Genomic DNA, 27,472 nt, shown 5'->3' on the forward strand with positions numbered 1-27,472 from the left:
TTTCATTCTGTCCTGTCAAATAAAGGCAAAAAGCCCCCCAAAATATCTTAAAACTAAAGACCAGAGTGTGTCACCTATGGAAAAACACACACACACACACAAAAAGAAAAAAGGAATGGAAAGAAAACTGATGAGCACAGCTGAACACTCTTCTGTTGGTTGGAGACAGACACTTCACTGAGTCACTGCTAGACACAAAGTCATGAATGGAATGGAATAATCCCAAGAATGACTCCACAAACTCTTTCACACTATATATATAAAAAAAAGTTAAAACTTTGCAAAAATTCAAAACTGGTCTCAGTAACCAGAATGGACCATAGTTGAGATGTGAACTCAGTTCAGTGTCTCGGTAGAAACGAAGCTTCTATTTAAGACAATAAAGCCTCCACAAAATATCATTTTAAGTCGTTCTAAGTGATTTATCCTGGCTTCATATCAATACAGGAAATGTCCGCTATTCGCTAAGCTAATCTATACAATGTAAAATGCCATAGGCTTGCTAATAACGTTAGCATGTTGTATTTGTTTGTAAACATGTTTAGTATAAGACAGTTGATTTGTCAGTGAACCTTATAAGTTGTAATGGAGCCGAACTTTGTAACGTTACCTTTGTTTAATGTCGCTGTTATTCCTGGGGAATGTTGGCTAATTTATACAATGTAAAATGCCATAGGCTTGTGCTAATAACATTAGCATGTTGTATTTGTGGGGAAAATGTGTCCAGATAAAGACAAGTGTTTGTCTGTGAATGCTGCGAGTTATAGTGAAGCTGATTTGTGTACTTGTGTTTGAAATTGTAGCTATTAAGCCATGTTTAATGTGTGTTTAATGTGTGTTTATCTGGACACATTTTCCCCACAAATACATCATGCTAATGTTAATAGCACACGCCTATGGCATTTTACATTGTATTAATTAGCCAAGCAGCTAGCGATTGTTTCTTCTTATATAAAACCAGGGTATAACAGCAACATTTAACAAAAGTAACGGCGCATAATTTGGCTCCATTACAACTCACAGGGTTCACTGACAAAACAACTGTCTTATACTAAACACGTTTTCCAAACAAATACAACATGTTAACGTTATTAGCACACATTACACATTACATTTACATTGTATAAATTAGCCTAGCGACCAGCAGAGATTTCCTCTGCGCATATGAAGCCAGGATAAATCACACACAAGACTTAAAATGCTATTTTTCTGGAGGCTTTATAGTCTTTATAATTTATTGTTTCTTCTCTGTGTCTCTTCTCTACTTGGACTGCCTTTTAGTGTTTTGTGTGTTGTTCCTCCCTGCACTGTAACAACTTGGTCATTTTAAATGTGGAAATTGTATGTCTGTATTGTCTCTGTGCTGTCCACTGTTCATCTGTGTTTTAGGTTTCTCCTTTGTATTTTAGATTGCGGTCTGTGTCTACTGTGAATTATATGTTGGGACTACAGATGGAAATTAGCAGTTATAGCTAAATCTGGTGCAACCATCTCCTCATTTCTTGTAAATGATTAATGCTATGGGGCGGCACGGTGGTGTGGTGGTTGGCACTCTCGCCTCACAGCAAGAGGGTTGCTGGTTTGATCCCGGGCGTGGGAGCCCTTCTGTGCGGAGTTTGCATGTTCTCCCCGTGTCAGCGTGGGTTCTCTCCGGGCACTCCGGCTTCCTACCACAGTCCAAAGACATGCAGATTGGGGTCTAGGTTAATTGATAACTCTAAATTGTCCATAGGTGTGAATGTGAGTGTGAATGGTTGACTGTCTCCTGTCCAGGGTGTACCCTGCCTCTCGCCCGATGTCAGCTGGGATAGGCTCCAGCCCCCCCGCGACCCTCAAGAGGATGAAGCGGTTAGAGGATTAATGCTATTGCACACTGTCCCTTGATAAATTAAATAAACTAAACTAAACTAAATAAACTGTGGGAATGGTTTCAGCATACAAAAGTATAAATTCCACATTAGACTGTTTTATTACATTATATGCTATATTATATTTCTATATTAATACAGACAAGAATCATTACTTGTTTAAGTGCACTGCTGATCTGTAAATTTGTCTTTAATTGTTCTTGTTTAAGCTAGTCTCTCTTTGAGTACTTTACATTTGGTACTTTATTCACATTTTACTGGTAATACTTTTTAATTTCACTACAGTAAAATTATGAATGCAGGAGTATTTTCATACTGATGTCTTGCTGATTTATATTGATTTTATGAATGTTTAATTTGGGCTAACATGGCAATAAAACCTGTGGGAATCTCAGAAACAAAAGGAAGTTTCATCAGCGTAATTAAATACTGTATTGTTACATTAATCTTTTCTCCATCTCTGTTCATGACCGGGTCAGTAATATCCTGTGGAACCAGTTTGACAAACAAAATTCCCAGTGATGTAAGCAGACAGGAGCAGCATCTCTGGGATTTCTCAAGAGCAAAATTGAACCCACTTCCTAAAACACTTGCTGTTTGCACTTCCTCGCCCACACCCGGCGCTCACGCGTCCTACAGACCTGCCACACTGGCAGCAATCAACAACCAGCATGTGTCACCAGCAATTAATGTTATCTGGTTCTACCATCACACATGCAGGTGAGTAAATCTGTTTCAAAGAATGTCACACGTCACACAGGAAGGAGGAAGGAAACATTAGGCTCATCAGTAACAACAGTGGAGGCCTGAGACCAGCAAAGGGCAGTAAAAGGGAGGGTCAAAAATAAAACCAGATATATCAATAAATATAGAGATTTAAAAAATATATATTAAAAAACTATTTTCGTTCAACCTAAAGCAGTCGGTAAAAATAGAGAGAACCTTTGTCAGTTTTCCTTCACTGCCAGTCAGTTGATAAAATACACTCACCAACCACTTTATTAGGTACACCTGCTCTACAGCAGCAGAAGACCACACCAGGTGCCACTCCTGTCAGCTAACAACAGGAAACTGAGGCTACAGTTCACACAGGCCAATAGAAGATTGGAAAAATGTTGCCTGGTCTGATGAGTCTGGATTTCTGCTGCCACATTCAGATGGTAGGGTCAGAATTTGGCATCATGGATCCATCCTGCCTTGTATCAACGCTTCAGGCTGCTGCTGGTGGTGTAATGGTGTGGGGGAGATTTTCTTAGTACCAACTGAGCATGGTTTAAACACCACAGCCTACCTGAGTATTGTTGCTGACCGTGTCCATCCCTTTATGACCACAGTGTACCCATCTTCTGATGGCTACTTCCAGCAGGATAACGCACCATGTCACAAAGCTCAAATCATCTCAAACTGGTTTCTTGAACATGACAATGAGTTCACTGTACTCCAATGGCCTCCACAGTCACCAGATCTCAGTCCAATAGAGCACCTTTGGGATGTGGGGGAACAGGAGAGTGTATATCAAAACTTGCTTCAATTGAATTAATTTATTTAAACTTATTTTATTTATGTCTTGGCAACATGTTTAATTTTCCACAACATGAGGGTGCTATTCAAGAATCGGGCGACTGCCTTGTGACAGCAGCAAAGGTTGTCAGTTTTGTAAATCATCTTAGCTAATTATCAAACTTTGGCACAAAAAGGAAGCACTATTGACTGTCGACCAAATAATAGTTGAGTAATATTATCAAAGGATTAAAACTTACAAAACAATATCAAAGAGTTAACAAATCCTGTTACGTTTTGGTGAATTAAAAATACCTGAATTTAAGTCATGTTTACCAGAGTGTGCTTGTTTGCTCATTTATCTATCCACTTTTATTTATCAGTTTGTTGTGGAATAAATAAAAGTGCAAAAGTCCTGAGAGGAAATCAACTCAGTCACAAAGCTCCATAGAGAAATATATCTCAGGTTTATTAATAACTTTCTTCATCTTCAAAACTCATTAAGACAGAAATTATAAAACAGTATTTACATCTTGTTTCTCTGTTGTTGTTTTTTTTTTTAAGTTACAGCATGCCAGAGAGAATGAAGGACAATCAGTTTATTTCTCCCCCCGAACATCGGTCGCTCCATTCGCTCTGTTCCCAAATTCAATTCATGACAAATTAAAAAAAAAAAGATTGTTGTTTACCATGATTACTGACAGTGTTCTGAGGTACAAAAAAAATACGATTCACAGGCATTCACGCACACACACTCACACACATAATGAACCCAAACCCGGTACAATTTAAAACAGGTGAGGGAGGGAGGGGCCACATAAACAAAAACAACAACAATCAGCCATAAAAATCTACAAAATGAACAAAGACAGTCCTTTGAAATGAGAGTGTGTGTCAAAAATAGTTCAGGAATGAACACCAGTCAACTTGAGCCGGCAACTTTGGCAAATTTGTGGGTTTTTGGGAAAATACTGCTTTCCTTGCTAAAGTGCTTCTATTTTTAAACCAGACACGAATCTGCACCGAGTCAACTTCCTTAAACCCAGCCTTTGAAAAAAAGAAAAGGAGAACAATGTGCAGTCGCAGAAGAAACACCACTGGTTGAGTTAAACATCAAGTACCTTTCAAAATAAAATCACTACCTTTGTGTTCAGTGGGACCTTCTCAGATTGGGTTTTCTTTTGAAAGGAAAGATAGATAAAGATAAGAAAGATAAATACGCGTCTACTGAACTGGACAATAAAATCTGTAACATCCTTTAAAAACAATGTATGCCATGACTGTCATCCAGTGCCAGTCCCATTTGTGACCTCAGCACTCCTAACATTTCTGAATGACTGAGTCACAAAGCCCTCTGTTCAGACACCTGACTCTTCCTGTACCCGTCATCAGGCAGGCTCAGGTACTTCCGTAAGCTCCCAGACAGGAAGGTCTGTCCAAAATGATGCAATGCTTCCCTCAAGGACAAACCAATCCTTAAATCCAATATTTCCACAGAGTGCATCAGTAATTAGCCACAGCCTCCAGTACAGAGCTTGTGGAAATTTTTGAGTTCAACTTTGGTTTGGCCCCCAGCAATGATTTTATCACCTGGAACATAGGCGAGATTAAAACAATATATTTTTAGATGAGATTTTAACAGGTTAAATCAGGATGATAGATTCAATCTTGAGATTTACACTGGGGTCGATATGTGACCAAAAGCACAATTGGGGCTTTAGCCGTTAGCATGCTATCAAAGTCTCATGGGAGCTGTGTTTTTTTAATGCAGTCCAGTACAGTAGATGCCCAGTTATCTTTGGGATACAAGAACATGGACTTTAAACCTTGGGAAAATGTTGCTGCTTTTCAAAATTAAAGAAACACTCTGTAAAAAATTTGGGGAGTTGGAGGGGATGGTGGATGGCGTGACACCTCGGTAGACCACTGCTCAAAACCAACAAACAACAAAACCAGTTGTAATTTAGCGAGTTATTGCTGCTTCCAGCTGCTTTTTAGCCACCAAACATGGGTGTTTTTCCAGTGGGGTTAGTGCCACCAAAAAAAAGGTATCGTAAGCAAAATCATTATCTTTACCTCACCATAACAATTTTGTGTCTAAACCTAACCACAGCGCTACCCTATATACTAATGATCAAATGTAACGTATCCGTGGTTTAAAGAAACGTACAATGCCAACATTTTTTTCTGGCGATTCAAATGAAATAAACTACCTCTAGTGCCTTTATTTCTGTAGCCCTAAGCTAGCTATAATTTTCAAAAGCCTGTTTTAGTGACTAGTCTAACAGACCAAGAGTCATCAGCTGTGAGAAACCACTTGCCGACACAGTGTGCATTAGTTGCCCGTGAAAAATTCAATCATTTTAAATTGGTTTTGTTTTGGTTTAAATCTGCCATAAACGACCTATTCATACTTATACTACGAATATTCATCCAAAACATTAGGTCCATAATTAAACATAAAACAGCGGAACTGTCACGGAACACCATCTGTACTCATTCTTAGGTTGTCAAATGCCGATGCTCTGTCACACCCCTCGGCGTCTCATAGCAACACACATGCACCCTTTAGCGTATCTTTGTGACGCACAGCTGAAACACACTGTTACATGTGGTCAGTGCTGCGAAACCGTGCGGTTAGGTTTAGCCAACAAAACTACTTGGTTAGATTTAGAAAAAAAAATATAATGTTTCGGATTAAAACAAGTAGATTTCTTACATGACAATAACGTAACGTGATGTAAAAACGTCTTTCAAATGAAGTCAGTGCGCGACAACTCTGCGTGAATTAATGTCACATTCACCCAGGAGATTAACCATGAGTCTTGTTTTGCTTGACCCATCTCTCCTGCCATACGTGGACTTTCTAACTCTCCATTTTACATCAGTTGCTCTCAGTGTAAAGAACTGCTGCAGATGGGTTCACATTGCAGTGAGTTGAAACCTGGTGTGTCTCAAAAAGACGCTCAACGGTGCCTTTGGTGTTCACAACACACAGAGGACTGTATTAGACGACGTGGGGATGAGAACAGGCTGGGACACGCAAAATTACCAGTGCCTAAAAAGCAGCATTTTAGTTTTTAATCTTATTTGTATTAAAACCACATTTCCATCGTTTGCCCTCTTTGCTAGTAAAGCAACTTTGGCTGCATTCTTGCTTCGCCCACTGAGGTTTAACTCAACCAGTGAAGCTCCTAAAAATCCAGTCTGCTGTGATTTTAGTGTTGCTGAACTCCACATTTAAGTATATGTAACTGTGACCATTTCCCAGTTGAAACATAATCAAACTGGACAGTACCACAGTATACTAAAGGATCAGGTAAACTGGACACCAGACTCAAACTGAAGTGTTTTTAAGGCAGTGTGAGGCACACTGTGTTACAAGCCTCCATAACAACCTCCAACGTTAAGGTTAAATAAACCGACCATGACTTTAATAAAGTACTCTCCATGTTAACTGACAAAGCATTAAAATAATTGCAACTTGTAGATAAATCGTTGGCATACTGTTGAAAGGACAAAACACCAGAGCAGCTCAGATCTACTGCATCAGCCCAGAAAACAACTGGTCTCATTATTCTTTAGATCGTCACCACTGGAGTCTTTGGCAGAAAGTCGTTTCATACTCAAAACACATCACAAAAAGGGACAAAATAAATAAATACCCATGGCTACTTTACGACACTGCTTCGAATGATATTCATGTGTTCATTTGAAAGGCAAATTCTTCAGCTAAAATTTATGTTAATGGGTTTGGAAAAATTACATAAGCAGAGGAGACTGAAATTTATTGACTCAAAAGTACAAAAGCTTTGTTCTCTTTGTCTTCTCTAAAAACACTTGTGACCTCTACGCTTTCCCAAGTGTGAAAACTTCAAAATACCAAGTCAATTAATCAGAAAATAGAAATGAAACCAAGTGTCGTCATGTTTTTTGTTTCAGATTAATTCGAAAAAGGAAATACAAGTGCTTCAGAATTCCTCTTTTAAGACAGGAGGCATCCAGTTTCAGGCTCTTCAAGAACGAATAATATTTGCTGCAGAGGAGAGGATGAAACAAACAGGACGAAGGTGATGTCACATTTCAGTACAACCACAACAGAGATTCAGTAGTTTTACTTCTGCAAAACTTTACACTGTTTGTTCATCGACAGAAGTGGAATTTTAAGACTGTTGATAGAGAATCGGACACTGTGGATCTTGGGAAAGCAGCAACATTAGAGAAAAAAAAAATCCACGTCTGCAAACTCAGAAATCTTCAGTGTGCCTCTGAAATCAAGTGTTACAATGGAATTGTTTTTGGTGAACCCACTTCACCTACACTCTGTGTTGTTTACCCGATGTCCTACATTTCCCAGAATCCCATTTACCCGTGATTTATGTGTATTCAAGGGTGAGTTAAGTATTATTCAACCAGGACCTTATTTTCTCATGTTATGTGTCTAAGTGATTATTTGAGACAAACAATTTTAGGAATTGGTCCAGTATTGAGCGACAGTGCTACAGCTGACAGGTCGCAACATCCATTTACATCCACTAAAAGTGTTTGTTTTTGCCACTGACAGGCTCAGATTGTTAAGTAAGTGTTTGACAATATTCTGGAAAGGATCCATACAAAGACAGACCTTTTTTTTAAAGAGTAAGACCCATTTTGTTCAACCAGAACCAGCACAAAGTCACCTTCGCCACCTCCATCAGACTGCATTTATATAATCAGTCATTTTAGCATGTATGGAGCCAGCATATTTTCACCTATAACTGGGTGAATTAAGGTTTTATTTCAACCAAACCAGAGTTGGTGGATGTTGAAACAGTGGAAAGACGAAACAATATGATTTATGTGCGTTTTATTTTGTTTCTGTCAACTCTGTATGAAGTGTGTTTCACATGATAAAATTACTGATTATTTAAATGGAGTCTGGTGGAAGTGGTAACGCCGATTTCAGGGTTGTTTGTGGTTAAACAAAAGATTTATCTGTAGAGAACGAGTCCATAAAACACATTCTCACTCAAACCTCGGCAAATAGCGACATTTGGTCATGGACCTTCCACGTCCAGATACGACATGCAAGGTACCCTGGGTGTGTTGGTCGGTGACTGACAAGTTCTGCCTGTTACATGAATTGTCTTCTTCCAAAATAAACTTGCGTTTTCACAGGAAATTTACAGTTTATATACGGCCTCTTTCAAAATAAACAAACTACATTGGTACAACACCGCAAATTGACATTTTTATTTCCTCCAACATCTAACGCCCGTGGTTAGGTGTAGGAAAAAAAAGAACAAGGTTTGGCTTTATAATCTTGCGAGACGCGAACACCGCTCTCCCTGGTGAAAGTTGGTGTTTATTGGACCCATCCACCAACTCTCCCACCTGCCCTACTCAGACTTTCGCCGCCTTCACTTTAGTTCTTGTCCAGCCATGTTTCCCCGATGCCGCTGAGCACTGTTAAACTATAATGTGAATCATGCCGATCTTGTCGTTAGTGTCTAATGCCGCCCAAGCATTGAATTTTGACAACTTTGGAGTGAGACCGGGTTGTTCTTTAAAACTGTCTGACACTTGAAATAGCAATCTGAGCCTGTCAGTGGCAAAAACAAACACTTTTAGTGGATGTAAATTAACAGTGCACAAATGCCCCTACTGGTTACATTGCATCCTGTTTTGCCGCTTCCAACTGCAGCTCTCTCGCTCAATACAGGACCAATTTAAAAAAATTGTTGTTCCCATTTGTCACGTAGACAAGAAAACATAGGAGAAAAGGGTCCAGGTCGAAAAAAAACCCGAACCAACCCTTTAAGTGTGAAAAAAAGTAGTGATACTGACAGAAGCAAAGACAAAGAAAATGGTGAAAACACAGCTTTTCCTGTGGCTGCATTGCATTCTGGTATATGTAGTTACTAGTGCGGAACTCAATCCCTACCACAGATGTCTTCGCAGAAATAACAAGACTATAGAGCAGCTGTTTGTCTTTGGTTTCAAACACAAAAACCTGATGAATGACTTATGTTTCATGTTGTACATCACTAAAACAAAATCTATGAAACACCACTGTGGTTCTGCTAGAAATCAGGCAAAGAAAAAAACCTGTCACAAGACACGACATTTAAGAGTTTCAGGAAGGATTTTTCCTTTAAAATCTCCTCAGAAGTTACAGTAAAATATATCTGGAGTGTGTGCAGTTCTGTGAAAAAACATGCATTGTGGTGATTAGAAAATATACAACATTGTTTCCCATGATAACAGAAAAAAAAATTTGGCTGATGTCGGGGCTGAGCGGCGTGTTTGGCTGCAAAAATACAAACAACAATAAGGTTTGCTGTTCGGAGTGACCCCCTTCCCCCAAACTGATTTACAAAAAAGGAAACCCAAACATAACCACTGAATGCAAAATGACATTTAACATGTAAAATCTCACAATGAGGCAAAAATAAAAATCTCATTTCTCCTCCCCCGTCATCGACAGTAATATATATACACACACACGTATCGAACTCAATAAATAAAGTCTCAGATTTCTTAAAGTATATTCTAGTCAGAATGTGATCAAGCTTCCCTCTTGTGGTTTCTGTTCCCACCAAGTCTGGTGACGGCCATTTTGGTCACATACACACACACACACACACACACAAACACATACACGCACCCCTCGCTTACAAAGCAGGAAAGGGCTTGCCAATTCAAAGTGCTCTCAAACGTCTACCACCTCATGCACGACTTGCCTTTTCAGATCCGTCGTGGGTGAAACTAAAAATCGAGGCACTGGGGAAGAAAACCTTTCACAGAGAGGAATCTTTTTGAGAGCATGAGGGGGGCCACAGTTAACGTACCCTACACATTTAATTCAACACATTCATAATCATCATATTGATTGTCTTAATCACGATACAGACTGGCTGTCTATCGCTGCTAAATCTCTTAACAACTCTGGGATAAAGGCTCTCGGCTACTTACTGCTTCTATCCAGGAAACAAGAAGGAAAAAAATTTTTATAAAAGAAATCCACCTCAAAGCCTCCCCCCTCGAAACACGAGTCCGTCTCACACAGAATTCATCAATAAATATCTCACTATAAATTTCTACGGAACATATATTACTTTGTTTGAACTCCGCTGACATGCTCGGGTCGTCTTTGTCTTCTAGCTGTATGGATGGTGAGGAGGGGACGCGGGTTGCTACACATGCGGCGGTGGGTTTGGTTTGCGGCTTTCGGGTTGGACCACACTTGCATGTATGTTGTATGTACGTCGGCAAAGGGGAGGAGGAGGAGGAAGAGGGCGGAGTCTCCCTGAGTCTCTGATTAGGGACAGTGATTGGAAGCGACACACGCATACACATTTAAAAACACACACACAGAGGAGGAGGTTCGCAAATCAGCGAGGCCTCTGAAAAACGTTGATGGGCATGAGAGGGAGGAGCATCCTGGTCCAGACAAGCAGGTCCTTCAGATCTTTGTCGTCAGTTAATACATTAAGGAGCATGTGCAAACACATACAAACACACACACACACACGTACAGACACTCTGTTCTGTCGATGAACTACCATAGGTGAGTGTTGGGTTTGTGGTGAGTCTGTTTACGATGGAAACGTGTGCGTGTGTGTGTGTGTGTGTGTGTTTAATCCCTGCATATTTACAAAATATGCACGCACATGGCTTGTCTCTTTATGTCAGTGTGTCTGCATTCCCACTCACACACACAAACACACACACACTCCTCCCCTCCTCAGCATACATTCGAGCGTAGTAGTGCATGCGTGCAAAGAGTATGGAGGGGGTCGGGCCAGGGGGGCGGGGCGTCAAATGCTGTTCTCCAGCTGGCTGTGGTGGTTGGCTGTGTGCGGTGAGTTCTGCTCGTTGAGGAGGAGGAGCGTTGTCTCGTCCGGTCCGTTCTCCGTCGGAGTGGAGTCCGCTCCCAGGTCTGTGATGGTGGTGTTGGCGGTGGCGGGGGGAGTGGTCTGATCCAAGCGGATCGTGTTGTGGCCGCTCTCTGGGGACTGGGGCGTGCTGTCCAGACGGGACGCCATCAGGCCGTTCTGGTACTGGGCACGTGTGATCTGAAGGAAAGAGAAGGGAGATCAAAGCTGAAGGTTGGTGTTGAAGGTAAAGCTTAGAGGAAGAGGAACATTTGCTCTCATGCTGAATGAATTAGTTAAGATCCGGTCTTTGAAACCATCAGCTATCAGTCTGATGATGATAAGCCTCTGAAAGTAACGGCCAATATTACAGTGTAGTCAGCAGATACGCAGGCTAAGATATCCTCTTCCTTGCACCGCTCATTTCGGCTAATGTTGATATCTGCATAGAGTGTGCCAGTAAACCCGGAACTCCGTTAGCGCTTTTAGCACTTCTGGTTCTCTCGTCTAAAAGTCAATACGTTTTTTGAATGGGATTTTGGTAAAATGCCTCAAATAAGGTCTGTGGTTAACAAAAGCTTAAGCGAGTTTCAGGTTTTGTTCTACGACATAAAACACGTCAGTAAATACCCTACTTGTGAATTTTGAAGCTTTTATGTGTCGTAAAAAAGGTGGTTGCTAACAAGTTGCTCAATACGACTACAAACTCTGTCGGGGACATTAAACGTCATCACCCCCGAACAGGCAAGAGTGCTGGCAGTCCGCCATTACAGCTTCTTATTTAGCTTAAACAGTCCGATTTCCCCATTACACAATGTTTTTAAAATAAAGCGGCTGAAATCAGTTGAAAGCTTAGTGGCGGTGACATCAAGAGTCATGCAACCGTGGAGTAGTCATGTAGTCCATTAAAGCCTAACGTTAGCTTTTTACTTCTGGCGATTGCATTTAAGCTTCAAATGCGGTATGAAAGGTGTTCATATGTGAAGATTATCTCGCTGAACAAAACCTGTAAGTATCATAAACGTGAGTTAGCCACAGAGCTTATTTTCTGACATAATCCAAAACGCAATGCAAAAATCACATTCACTTTCTCTTGCGGGAACCAGCGCGACGCTAAACTTCCGGGTTTTGAAGTCAGCCCTGGCACACTCTATTTGAATGCAGATAAGTTTAAAGATACATTATGTAACTTTCCCACATTAAAATGACTAAAAACAACCAGACCAATGTCATATATCTTGCTGTGTTGTGTACTTACATTATCCCAAACATTTCCAACTATTTTCAAACCCTGAAAAATCTCTAATTTTAATCAGGGACTCGTCTGTGTCATTCGGTCTCCATCATCTGACAGCAGTGTCATATCTTCTTTGCGTTGTGTGCCAGAAGCTGTCATAAATTGACTCTTTATCCAGTTTTAAGCCACATTTTATGGTCATTTTTAACTATATATTTTAACCGAATGAAGGATTTTAGTCAGCAGACGTCTGAATCTTAAATTATCAGAGAAACAAGCTAAGCTAACGTTAGCAGCAGCTCCGCCCCAGCCCCTGCTGTGCCAAACAATGCCAGAGAAACTCTAATTTGTTTCATGAACTGCTTTACTCAGTGTTTTTAACAGTTTTAATCACCTAGTCCATTTGTTGTGGAGATGAGGAGACCTCTGCAGATAATTCAGCCCCCACTAAAAACCTCCTGAACATCTGGACTGTAAGTTATCAGAGAACAAGCTAAGCTAACGTTAGCAGCAGCTCCGCTCCAGCCCCTGCTGTGCCAAACAGCATCAAAGAAACTCTAATTTGTTTCATGAACTGCTTTACTCAGTGTTTTTAAAAGTTTTAATCACCTATTTGTTTTGGAGAGGAGGAGACTTCTGTGGATAATTCAGGTCCTGGTAAGAACGTCCTGAACATCTGGATTGTAAGTTATCAGAAAAACAAGCTAAGCTAATGTTAGCAGCAGCTTGGCTCCAGCCCCTTCGTGAAACTGCTTTATTCAGTGTTTTTAACAGTTTTAATCACCTAGTCCATTTGTTTTGGAGAGGAATAGACCTCTGCGGATAACTCAGATCCCACTTAAAACCACCTGAACGTCTGTATCTTTAGTTATCAGTGAAAAAAGGTGAGCACAGATTAAAAGGACCTGGGCTAGCAGCCTCTTCCCAACGAGTTGAACAGCGTAGGAGAAACATTGATTTTTACCATGAAACTGCTTTATTCAGTGTTTTTACAAGTTTAATCACCTGGTTCGTTTGTTTTGGAGAGGAAGAGACCTCTGTGGATAATTTTGCTCCTGCTAAAAACCTCCCGAATGATGAACACTGAAGGCAACCTAACCCGGAGAAACTGGCTGCAATTGTGTTTTGCCTTTTCAGCTCTCCATACACACTGTTTACTTGCTGCTCAAACATGACTGGTCAACACTAGTTGGACGACAAACAGAAACTAAAACACTTACGATATCAAAATCTTGTCCTATCGCTCACAGACTCTGCATACATACACATGCAGATATCGGTTTATAGAGATTAGACTACACTGATATCACTCTTACGTCTGTACAGTAAATAAGAAGCTATATACTGAACAGACAGATGTGTTATATTCATCTTCTTTCCTAACTTACTGCAAATAAACGAAGAGAGGAAATTCTCTGAATGAAAACAATATATCCCTGGAAAAAAAAATACACTACACTGTAACACACATCAAACCAGTAAGCACTGATTTATTTATTTTTGCAGGTTAATGGACATCTGTGCATCTAGATTTTTAATTTGTCTTTGCTAAGTTCTATTGCTTCATTCAACAGCATTTAAATGACTGTATGTTTATGTAAAGCAGGTCCTAACTTCATGCTGAAATGAAAACAGTTCGTGCTGTTGAGCAAGCAGAGAAAACCCATTTCTCTCTCTTGTGTGCAGTGTTCACAATCCCAGCTCACATGTCTCCGCCTGCCTCGAATTTGCTGCTGGTAAACACGGATTTTATCATGACAGGTGCTGGAGAAAAGAATGCTACGACAGATAAGGCAGAGTGTTGAGAGAGCAGGAAAATTTCCTGGGACTTGATCCAGAGTATCACTTTACTTTGAATCATATCCATTTTGATCAGATACTAGAGCACAAATGATTTACCTTAAGCTGGCTCACATGACAGCACAAGGATTCTTTGGCAACAGGCTATTATTTTGTGGAACACACTGGGTGAAGAAAACAAAGTAAAGATATCAGACAGTTTACAAAGAGGTACAAAGACGGTTTCTTCACAAGGTACAGTAAGAATTAGAGGGAATGTAAAACACACTCAGGGTGATGATGTTGCCGGAAATCTCAGTTTTATAATTTGTTTTATACACAAAGTAATATTGGTTATCAGGTATTAAGAAGTGCAGTGGTGTTAAGTTAAGTTGTTATTGTTGTCTCTGTTTTGTAGTTTTTTTTTTCAAATTTATTCTTTTTAAATATTCAAAATAAATAAATCAAATCAAAATCATTAATGTTTAAAACTGTAAATTAAATGTTTGTTGTTGTTTTTTTTTAAATTAGGCCATTTTATTTTTGCTAATAGAGTGTTGGATTCATGTTGATGTGTATTTTCAGACATATTTTAAATATCTTATATCTTAAATGAAAGTTATGGCGGCCCCCCTGCAGTATCTCTGAGGACCCCATGGAGGTCACGGACCTGCTGTTGGAGACCGATGTTTGTTCAAGTGTTCATTTTTCAGATCATTTTGGTTATAACCATGGTTGTTCATGCTATAAAAAGGGGGCTTGACGTCATGATTGACAGCTGTGTGTGCCAATCAGAGAGCTTGTGATCACTGGCACTGCTCACGATTGGTTGGACGGCGAAACTTGATATCACTGAGACTGCTACTGTGTAGGCTCCAAATGACGTCACCAGCATAAGATGGTAGCTAGCTGCCATATCTAGGATGTTTTGGCTTATGTTTGTACGGCTGGAGGGAGTGGAGACACGTAGTCCATCTTTATATGCAGTCAGTTGCCCCTTTTACACTGCCAGATTTTCGGCGAATGTTGGGCTGTTTTGCCAGCAAGCTGCGAGCGTTTAGACGCACAGAGCCGGATTGGCGAGTGGATCCAAGGAGCCCAATTTTTTCTCGTAGGGTAGTCATATTGGCGGAACCCTTTTAGTTTAAACAGACCGAGGCGGCGTTCCGCAACGGGAGGGGCTGTTGAAGACTTGTGGGGGGAGCTGTTGATGACGCCACACGTGCAACCCACTGGCAGTGGATAAACAGGAAACAGCTGATAGCAAGAATAAGCGAGCAGCTAGTAGCAAGAGGGAAACACAAACAAACGCAAACCAAAAAAAAAAAAAAAAAAAGGCGCATTCTGTATAAACAAAAGTAGGTAGGCGGCATTTTGCTGCACTCCCCGATTTTGTTTTTATACTGCCAATGTGAAAGAAGACTGATTTGGTAACCATAAATAAATAAACAAGGCTGTGGTATAAATACTCACACAATACCATACGACACTGTGGTATGACTGGTTTCCACTCACTTACTCCCACTCCCACAAGACTGAATTTATAACTAACCTTGACAAACTGCAAGTCGCTGAGAGCTCGGACGTAGAAGTCGGGCGTGTACTGCTGCGAGGGGATGCTGTTGTTGAGCTGGCTGTTGCTGCCACTGACGGAGAGCGACTCCGACCGGTCAGCTCCGCTCAGAGAGGCAGTACGGTTCAACCCGCTGAGGTGGGACGGCGAACGAAACTCTGCACACACACACACACACACACACACACACACAAAGGAAAACGGTTATTAACAGCGTCTAAAACAGAGCGAACAGACAGAATCTATCAGGCCATCCTGCATACATACATACATACATACATACAAACAGTCAATTGTTTGTCACTACAGAAAGCAGCTTTCTACAACTTCTTCAAAGCCATTGATGAAATAAGGACTCTATGATGCAGATCAATGGACGACCTCGACAGCACAAGATGCAGTGTTCAAATGCAGGTTAACGTCAATGATATGAATGACTAATTAGCGTGACACAGTGTAATGAATGCACAAAATAGCATCTAAACAAATTAGATCCGTGAGAGCAACAGAGACAGAAGGGGCTAAAAAAAAAAACAGAGGTTAATGTTAAGTTATTCACACACATTCATCTCTACCACATACCCTTTGTTTCACTATCACAGCTGCAAACTGGTGTCTGTCTCACACCCAAGGGCGGTGACACACAAAACTTTCCAACATTTTCCAGCATAACAAAATGTGACTCAAAGATGCCTTATATCAACCAAATTTGTCATCTGCTCACATCCAGCACATTGAAGTTGTATTCTTTGAAAGCTGGGTGGTGCAGGATGCAAACTAACAAACAGCTTAAAGGTACAATGTGTAGGATTTAGGGGGACATATTGGCAGAAACAGAATAGAAAATAATAAGTATGTTTTCTTTAGTGTTCTTTAATCACCTGAAAATATAAATGGTGTGTTTTCGTTATCTTAGAATGAGCTGTTTATATCAACGTAGGAAGCAGGTCCTCATCTATGAAGATCGCCATGTTGCACCGCCATGTTTCTACAGTAGCCCAGAACGGACAAACCAAACACTGGCTCTCGATAGATTTTTCTATGTGAAACTGCTTTTTTTCAGGGTTTTAATCAGCTTGAATCACCAGGTCTGTTGATTTTAAAGTGGGAGAGACCTCTGCGGATAATTCGGCTCCCAGTTAAAGTCTCCTGAACATCTGGACCATAAAAAAGGTGAGCATTACATCAGCAGGTGCTCATAGCAGACAGGCCGCACACTGCTTTCTAACATGACACTGCTTCATTCAGTGTTTCACCTGTTTAAATCACAGTGTCCATTTGTTTTGGAGAGGAAGAGACCTGGACAGATAATTTGGTTCCTGGTAAAATCCTCATGAACAATGAACACCAGTGAAACCCTCAGCAGGACAAGTTTCAGCTGGTTGCAATCTGCAATCCTCACTGACAGATGCCACTAAAGCCCTAAATCTGACACACTGAACCTTTAATAACAGAGGTGTAAATTAAATGGATTAAATACTGTAATCACTCAAACGCAATTCATTTTATTCAGGTTAGGACGAGATTGGTAACGTGTAAAAGGAGGAGTTCAGCTCTGCTATAGCACTATGCAGAGGTTTCCTGTACAATAAAAGCATATGTAAGAAGTACATAAACATTTAATAAATGGTTTATAACACACCATAATGGACCTGTAAGCAGATATAAGTGTTTATTAATGTATTTTTCAACAACTACAACTCCTCCTTAGGGCTGGTATAGAAACCGATAATAAAAAAAGTCCTATTAGTTGAAGAATACATTCATAAACACCTGAAAATGTCCTTACACATACTGACAGCTGCACTACAGTGTCTTATCGATTATTTTTGAATGTTCACAGTGTTTATAAATTCTAAATATGGGGTTAAAGGGAAGTGTTATTATCATAAATACTAACATCCCTAAAAAGTAAACTTATTTAAACCATGTTTGGGCAGGGCAGCTTAATTTATTTTGTCCATGACCCACAGTTGCAGGTGATCAAAGAGGGGAGTCAAAACCAGTTCACCAGTATGACGTTCTATGAAATGTTACAAGAAATAAAAACATACAATAAATGTAATTATGGCTTTCTGGTCATATCTAATCAAAAAGAAAACCCAGCTGTTTAAATCAGTGGTACTCAAACTTGTTCTCAGTAACGTACCCCCTCTGAAACACTATTTCTAGCAGACTACTCTCTGACCAGCACAAACTATTTTTGGTAGAAACACATAGATAACAAGTGTAAACATGGACTCGATTACGTTTACATTTTTATTGAACATTTTACAGTGTAATTATTTTAGGAATTATGCAGTACTCTAAAGTACCCTTTGAGGTATCCGTACCCCCATTTGAAAAACACTGGTTTGAATGATCCAAGAACAAGGCACTGCGTTTTCTTTTATCATTACTGATTATTCTGCCAGTTATTTTCTTGATTTATTAACTAATTACCTGGTCTATAAAATGTCCAATACCCCCCAAAAATCAACTTTCTGTGATATAAAATATAAAAACTGTAAAAATACTTCCATTTAAGAAGCCAGTAACGGCATATTTTTGCAATTGTTACCTGAAAAGTGTTTCAATAGATTAATTGGCTGGTTGTTTCAGTGTGTAAATATATGTTGTCTCTACAGGGCCGGGTGTTAAAGGGACAAATGTGAACAATTTTTCCATTTTGGGTGGTTTAAAGCTACAGTCGATAACTTTTACAAAAAATAACTTTGTCATATAGGCTGAAACCGTCACTATATTCACGAAGAAGTATCGTCTTGAACTACTTCTAAACCAATCAGTCGAGAGTCTCTAACGCAGCCGTCAATTGTGTCAATCACTGCTCGTAAATTGAGGTCACACTGTCAAACTAGGCAGCACTGATCACATATGAATCAAGATTTTTTTTTACTGCTTTACCCATTTCTCACCTCAAATGTTTTCATAAAAATGTTTTAGTGTACTGTTTAGCTGTAAAATGAGAGAGTCTGTCTCCTGACTCACAGCAGCCAGGCCGAATCTCCCATGTGGGGCAGTCAGTGTTGCCAACTTAGCGACTTTGTTGCTATATTTAGTGACTTTTCAGACCCCTCTAGCGACTCTTTTTCAAAAAAGCGACTAGCGACAAATCTAGTGACTTTTTCTGATGTTACTGAACACTTGTGGAGACTCTGTTGTGAGAGCACGTATCATTCTTATTCTTCTCAACAAGCAGCGGATGCTACCGTGGGCTCCTCTCTCACCCCAAAGCACTCACAGGCGGACCAGTCCTCCCTCCCAGCAGCAGTCAGAGCAGGAGATGTTAACCCCTCCACGTCCAGACTGCAAGAGAGTCGCGCATGTGTGGAACCGCCGCTGGCTGATCCCGACCTGGTTTACAGTCAGGGCGGGTTGTAAATGTAAAATTTTCTTTGTCCAATATAAATCACTGAAAGAAGGTACATTCGTAGTTCTAAACATATTCAGGGTGTTTTTTTTACTCAGTTTTTGTCTCTCCCATGACATTATTTCTCTCTCCTACAGCAGCCATTACAATTACATGCATATGGACAATTATGCAAATTAGGCGATGACGTCATTTAGCGACATTTAGGACAGCCAATAGCTACTTTTCTTAATGAGGAGTTGGCAGCAGTGGGGGCAGTTTGTACTTCATGGTGATATCAGCTGGTTAAACATGGCAACAATCTAGTCTCCTTCACACATACTCCTTTGCGACTGGTTGAGGCTGCGACCTCGCCAGTCAAAGTTCACCAAAGTTGAACTCCATGCGATGCGAAGATGCAAATTATTCACACCTTCACTTGCACTGAATGGAAGTGAACGGGAGGCTAATAGTGGTGTATGTGTGGACGTACCCTAGTGCCATTTGAGGCACTAAGATGAGAAGGAGGGGAATGATTTTTTTCTCGTCTCATATAGGGATGGGCGATATGGCCCTCAAATAATATCACAATATTTCAGGGTATTTTTTTGATATTCTTGATGATATGACAAATTAGTAAATATATATATATATATATATATATATATATATATACTTAAGAAAATAGAATTGCAACAAAATAAGTGATATAGTTTTATAGTTTGCCTTCAAATATTCAGTAGAAACTCAAATTATCTCTCATTTCTTTAGTTTGTGAACAATAACAGTAACTCAGAGTGAGATTCAGATTCTGTATACAATATTAATAGCTCAACAAAATAAAATCTATCACAAATTACACATTTAAACAGCTCCCAAATACAAAGAGTTGTTTTTTTTTCCACCTGGACCTTTATGCTCTGCCATTTCTCCTCTAATCATCACGCTGTAACCTGTGACAGGCTGCTATGATACCACAACTATCACACATTCACAAATATGGAGTTTTTTGTCTAGCCCTGAGCGTCACGTAAGTTTACATTACCAAAGTTTATGACAAAACAACACTAACTCCCGTGTGCACACGGCGAGAGAGGAAAGGGAGAGACGCTGTGCTGCTGCCAGAGGAGCCGCTGAATGAGTTCCCTCTGAGCGGTCAGTCACTAAGAGTCTGAGGAGTCCGGGGCTGTTCATAAAACATTCGGGATGCCACAGTTTATTCCTACTGAATACTGAAGCTGCTCCTGTTTTTGGAACCACAGCAGAGTTGGTAGTAACTTCGCTTTCAGCCATGCTTGTTGTTGCTGTGGGTAACAGTATGATGTCAATGTCAACAAGTCAAAATATTGTGAGCATCACAATATGAATTTTTCATATGATATTAAAAATGATACTGGTATTATGGTGAACAAGATGACATGACACACCCCTAGTCTCTTATAACTCTGTGTATGTAGCGAGGCAAATATGACAAATAGTTATTTTCATAATTGTTACCAACTGCAGCTTTAAAGGAGGACAACGTCCCAGAGAAAACACTCAATTCGGTGAAATCACAATAAATGACAACAGTCTTTTACTGCAGAACTCTGAGTCATCATTATTAACAGTTTCCTGACAATAGTAAAAAACATTAACAGAAAATACCTCCTTTTTTCCACCTCTGCTTGGTCAGACTGAAACTACAATGACTAACAGCCATGTGTTCTACCCAGCTGACTGCTGAGCTTGTATGTTAGCATGCTCGTTTCATCAAAACAAAACCGTACTCTCCAACTTGTCACACACATACACACACACTTCACACTCATGCTTTTTACCAGCTGCTGTGTATTATTACCAGTAGGTGTGAGTCTTCCAGCAGGGGGCCTCAGTGAGTCATAGGAAACTGTTTTACCTGGACACGTCAACTGCGTTAGCTTTCAGGAAATTAAGCTAGCTAGCTAGTTAATCCTGGATATCTACAGCTAATGTTCTAGTTAGTGGTTAGATTTCACTCAGTCATGAGGCAGTATTTATTATGTTGATATATTTAAGATATTATTTGTTAAGATCCAGTAGGCAACTTCTCTTTATTTACATCTGCAACTTAAGGCAGTAATTATAACACATATTGAGGGGAACACATCCCTCCCAAATATTCACATGTGGTCAAAATGTCCCCCTTAATATACTGATTAAAAAATATAATTACATTGTTTTTTGGGGTTTTTTTTGGGGTGTGCTATGACAGGCAACCATCGTCCTAAACAATTATGAGCAAATTTAATCGTAATAATTAACTACCAGTTCTAGTGTTTTCAGTTTGTCCAAAGCCCTTTCACACTGCCTCTTCAAGGCGGGAATATCACACAGTTATTCCACCTCGCCGTTCTGTGTTAAAGGTACAATCGCAGAACCAGGGGACAGAGTTGTCTCGTCTTTAAGCCAGCATATGAGGTAGTAACAGCGCCGAAATGAAGTCAATATAAATAGGATGACCGGTAAGATGGGATCGTGTGGAGCGCGAGTGTGATGTTTTGACATGTCACACGTATGACCCAACATGGGAGACTTAAAAAGCAGCGGATAGCAGTTAGCAGCTAACTCAAAGAAGAAGAATTGTGGCAAAAATGTCTGCAAATTGAGAACACAATGAGGTACAAGAGCTGTGAGCACACTAAATTATAACACTATACCTTCTCTCTATTTCATTACTTTCAAATGCATTAAAATGTGGAAAACTAGAATGTAATATGAGCGCTGAAGAGTCAATTATTTATGTAACAGTAGCTTTTATTTATTGCGTCAGGCATAGTATACTGTACATATATATACTTGTTCATGATGAATAATATAGGATGACGAGGACATGACTACATGGGTATATAATAAATAATAAAAAATTAGTTTTCATTTATTTATTTTTTTCCTGAGGGGATGCTGAGGCCTCTCAGCAGATTTGGTCCACCCCCAACATTGACTTCATGACGACAGCCTTCCTACAACTTCACAACTATTCCTAAGCAAAGGACTCAGTACTTATTTAGCTTCTGCAGCAACAACAGGTTTCTGAGGCCGTTTTTTTTTTTTTAGCACTCTTGAGACCGACTAACAGTGTCCTGTTTTTGTTGGGGAAACTTGAATAAGATTAACGAGCCTGTCAGAATAACATCTAAATATTTGTGCTATTAAATGTGTATTTTGCTGTTTACGTCACAAAGTGAAGAGCTGTTTACTTTGTGAATAAAGCGTGATGTTAATGGTTTCTTGAATTTCCATTTTCTCAGCTTCTGTCACATTACTCATCACGAACTGACGCAGCCAAAAGTTTGATATTCACAAATATTTAGATACACGTCCATGTGAACGTGATAAGAACAGATTCCAGTTTTTATTTTGAAACGTGGACGGACGATTAAGATTAAGAACATGTGCTCTCAGGACTGAGCTCAGAGAGGAATATACCAAAACCTTATGCACATTTTTAAAAAACATGTTTATTTGATGGTTTATAACTCCTCTGTCTAGTATTAAAACCTATGGAGGAGTTACCTACTGGATCTTCAGTACTCAAGAAATCAGTGAATGTTTTATAGCAACCAAACTTCTACTTGTGACCTGGTGATCGCAGAGTGAGTTAGTGTTTTAAAAAATCAAGGTGGACGAGTGATGGACCCAATTCCAAATAACACTCCTACCCTAATGCCACATCTTATAATGAAAAGACAAACAAATTCATCCATAATTATAAGACTGAGTAGGAACTGGGATTACATTTGGAACTGGGCATTTGCATTTGTGATCAAGTTAAGAGAAATATATGGCTTTCTAAAAACTATTTGTTGTGCTCTAAAGGACTACAATCTACGTCAGCAATCAATTCACTTTGAGTCTTGAAAACTAGAGTTCATAGTACACCATGAGAGTGACGGATAGGACAACATTAACCAAAAATAATAAATAACCCAGGCTGCATCTCAATAGCTCCACGATCTCTCCTTCATACCACTCAAATACTGATGTAAAACAAAGGGGAGGAAACCATCTGAAGCTATTAGGATGAACCCGAAGTTGATGCTGCAAAGAGCGGACAGCTTAACGCCCTCGAGGGGTTTCAAGGACCATCTGGGTGTCTCATGATGTTGTCCTATCCCTCTCCGTTTTGTCTTAGAGGTACCATATGATCATTTCCTGTCCCCAAGTGCCCCGCCAGTTTAAGAACTGTGCTGACATTTTGTTAGATAAGCTCTTTGGTCAACTTTCTTCAGCCAGGCTCAGACTACAGAGTTTAAAAATCATAACCAGTTTTGAAATCAGGTAGCATCGTGCACATAAAGAGAAACTCCCCAAATCTTCTTCTCTTTAAAATCAAACATGAACATACAACAAGATTTAAAGAGTAAACACATTACAGGATATTATTGAGGATACTGTGCCAGGGGGAGCATGAACGCACCACCTCATGTGATCTCATGGAGAAGCAGATGTAGTCTTTGAGCAGTTCGGGAGGTTTATGCCTAGATCTGTAAACCTCTCACATTCCCAGATAATCTAGGACGAACATTTGTACCGACCAAGATCCCGTGCCACATTTCTCCTCTGACTGACAGGAAGGGTCGGTCGGGGAAAAAGTGGCCCAAAACGCCTGAGTACTCTGAGCCCGGCTTTACTTTGTGACAACACGAGTGGTGCCCATTTCACCTCTGCGTCCCCTCTATGCTTCTGTTTTCCCATGCAAAGCTAAGAAGAGCTGCAACGATTAGTCGATTTGTTGAAAAGCTGATTAACGGAAATTTTTTGGCAACTATTTTGATGATCTAAAATCATTTTTGTTATCTTTTCAAACAAAAAAGCCAAATATTTGCTGGTTTCGTGCTTCTTTAATGTAAGAATTTGAAGCTTTTCTTTATCATACATGATAATAATCTGAAGAGTTTGGGATTTTTGGACTGTTAGTTGGACAAAACACACCTTTTAAGTTATCACCTTGGACTCTGGGAGTGTTTTTCCCCATTTTCTGACATTTTACTGACAAAACCATTCGTTGAGAACATGATGGGCAGAATAATAAAAATAATCGCTAGCTGCAGCTCTAATGCTTTGACTGTAGTGTTGGCATGTACCTGCACAGCTCTTCTGTTCCTGCATCTTCAAATACAGACTTAATTTGCCATTTCAGAACAACAAAGTAAAATCTTCTTTCTTGAACCCCTGAGTCTCATCAGCCAGTCTCCAGAGAATCACATCATGTCTTCATCTCTTTCTCCTGTCATTAAATTACTCTAATGTGCTTTCTTACAACAATAAAAATCAACTGTTTCCCTAATATGCCCTCCTTCCTCCTCCATATCTTTAATATGATTGTACAGACATTACCACGGCTCAAACACCGGCAGACAAGTCGCAGCTTGCAATTTTCAAGGACCTGAAGTTTAATATGCTGTCAGAGGTGGGTAGTGTCGCCAAAAATTGTACTCAAGTAAGAGTACTGATACTTTAGAACAATATTACTCAAGTAAAAGTAAAAAGTAGTCATCCAAATAATTACTTGAGTAAGAGTAAAAGAGTATTTGGTGAAAAAACTAATCAAATACTGAATAACTGTTGAGTAACGTCTGATTTATTTGTCAAATAAGAACATGAATGTTATAAATCAATCAAAAGTAATAATCTGCAAATTCATGTATTTTAAACAATACCCTTTAACTATGTGTACACACATACGTATATATGTATATATGTATATATATATATATATATATATATATGTATATATATATATACACACACACACACACACACATATATTATGTACTCAGAAGGTGGGTAGAGTAGTCAAATATTGTACTCAAGTAAGAGTATTGTTAATTTAAAAGAATATAACTCAAGTAAAAGTAAAAAGTATTTTGCATTAAAATTATTCTTAAAAGTACAATTTATCCAAAAAGTTACTCAAGTGTAACTGGGTAAATGTAACTACTTACTACCCACCTCTGTATGCTGTTGTAAACTGTTGTGCACATACAGCACATAAAATAAATAATTAAGTAAAATGATTGCTGGTGAGTGCACCCTTAGGTTAATATGACCAAGATATTTTGTACAAGGGCTGCAGATTACTTTCATTTTGTGCTAAATGTGTTCTCAAATAATTGTTTGGTCTATATATCATCAAAAAAATTGTTAAAGCTGTCCACAATATGTTCCCAGAGCCTGAGGTGTCAACTTTAAATCTCTATTTTAGTCCCATTAACAGTCCAAAACCCAAAAAATGTAGTTTACCATCATAGCAGACAAAGAGAACCTGCTAATATTCACATGTCAGAGGCTGAAAGCAGACGATTTAAGGCTTTTCTGTTTTAAACAATAGTTAAATGTTTGATCAGTTGATCAACGAATCATTGCAGCTCCTGTAAGTACTCAGTGCAACATTCTTTACAGATGAAAGATAAACTTGTGAGCGCTCTCTTCTGGACAAAGTATGTAATGACAGCAGTAGAAGATGCATTCAGATGTTTTTCTTGTACACTTTTACTCGGTTACACGTGTAAAAGTCCTGCATTAAAATTGTAATTTTCATTTCAGAACAAAACATTTTATATTCCTGATTTTATTTAGTGGTGCATTAAATGTGGTCATCTTAATGTTGCAGCTTGTAAAGGTGGAAATAATTTAATTTAATTTAATTTATACACTGTTGGGTAGCTTCACTTCTAATATATTAGTTGATTTATATTTTGTATGAATGATGTCATCTCTTTATTTATTCTTCTATTTATTACCATCAGTTTTGTGTATGTATGTGTATATAAGAATTTCTATTTTCGAAATGTTCTTGTTATTATTTATATCTTGCTGTAAGACAAATATTATTGGTAATAATTTAATTTATTAGAAAAGGTCTAGAAGAACTAATTATTGTACAGCTTTATACTGATGAGGAGATACATAACTGACTATTATTAATTTATGGAGAATGGCTGGGAATAAATAAGTTTGTACTTCCTCCAACTGCTTTTTTGATGTTTAAATCAAATAATTATATGTTGTTTTCAGTTTTCTTGCTTTCTTTAGGAACCTGTTTTTTTTTTTATGTCTGTCTACTGCTGTATGATTATTTTGTTTATTTGCGACTTATATGTTCAAAATAAACTGCTATACTGACTGACTGTCAAGGTAATTAAAGCTGTAAAATAAATGTTTTGGTGTAAAAAGTACAATATTTGTCCACAGAAATGTGTAGGTTAGAAGTTAATGCACCTCAAAATTATACTGAAGTACAGTACTTGAGTAAATGTACTTAGTTACATGTCACCACTACGTGATGGCAACACTGGTGACATATTTTTTGGCGTTTCTACTCTGCAGTTTAATTGTAGCTGCTGGCCAACACACACATGGAAATTTGAGTCCGAGCAGACAAACCTCTTCGTGACAAAGTAAATCTTAATTCACGCTGCACAGTAACATGAACGCTGACCTCCACCTACACGTGTTTGCTGAGAATAGACTGACCAACCACCTCCTCTCTGCCTCCCACTCACCTGCTCTGCAAAATTCATGCAAATTAAAGTTGACTCAGTAAAACTAGATGTAAAGTAGGTTTTTGTTTGGTTGAACAAAGAGCTTATTTCCCAAAAAGCAGCTGTTATTTTGTAACTCTTCTCTGTCTTTAAAGAGTAAATCTACATTGAATCACACGGGGGAGAAAACTGCTGCTGCACTGCTGTGTGTGGGGTGAAACTGCTGCACCATTGGCTGCAATCAGTGATGTCATAGGAGGTAAAGTATCACTGATCGGGGAGCATAAAGAGGTGCAATCCATAATCCATTGTTTCAGCACATACAGAGCAGCGAAGAGCAACTACCTGCCCTCAGTGATCATTAATCCACCCTCTGTGACAACAAAAAATTTCATAGCTAAACCTGGCGAATCAAGCGCCAGGCCTGCCCGCCCACTCAAGCCCCACCCACCCTCCTCCCGAGCCCCACCCGTCCTTGGTGTTAAAGGACCCAGACATGCCGGAGTTTACCTGGCAACCGAGAGAACAGAGAAAACCTCTTAAAGGAGAGGTGACGAGGACGAGGTGCAGCCACTGAGAGGAGAGAAGGAAGGGAGGGAGGGAGGAGGAGGTGATCAATGGGACAGAGGGGGGAGGGGGATGAAGGGGAAGGAGGGAGAGCGAGTGAGACAGTGGGAGACAGAGAGACAGATCTGCGTCCAGACCGGGCGAGGACATGCGACAAACATGAAGACAATCTCAAACAGGAACATCACACGTCAGAGAAACACTGTTTGAAGGTGACAGTCGTTTTTGGTGAAATGGG

At 39.5% G+C, this 27,472-nt stretch overlaps 1 protein-coding gene across 1 annotated transcript in view; it reads right to left on the bottom strand.

The window, feature by feature from the left end:
- Positions 1-3,816: 3,816 nt before the first annotated feature.
- LOC125890074 (metal transporter CNNM4) overlaps positions 3,817-27,472 on the bottom strand; it is an 82,230-nt gene continuing 58,574 nt past the window's right edge. Inside the window, exons 6-7 of the mRNA XM_049578494.1 lie at positions 15,793-15,971; positions 3,817-11,425 (exon numbers count right to left, since the gene is read on the bottom strand). Of these exons, the coding sequence (XP_049434451.1) occupies positions 11,168-11,425; positions 15,793-15,971 (437 nt within the window). The 3' untranslated portion in view covers positions 3,817-11,167. The remainder of the gene's footprint in view (positions 11,426-15,792; positions 15,972-27,472) is intronic.

Source organism: Epinephelus fuscoguttatus, linkage group LG6 (assembly GCF_011397635.1).
Source record: "Epinephelus fuscoguttatus linkage group LG6, E.fuscoguttatus.final_Chr_v1".
Taxonomy (NCBI): domain Eukaryota; kingdom Metazoa; phylum Chordata; class Actinopteri; order Perciformes; family Serranidae; genus Epinephelus; species Epinephelus fuscoguttatus.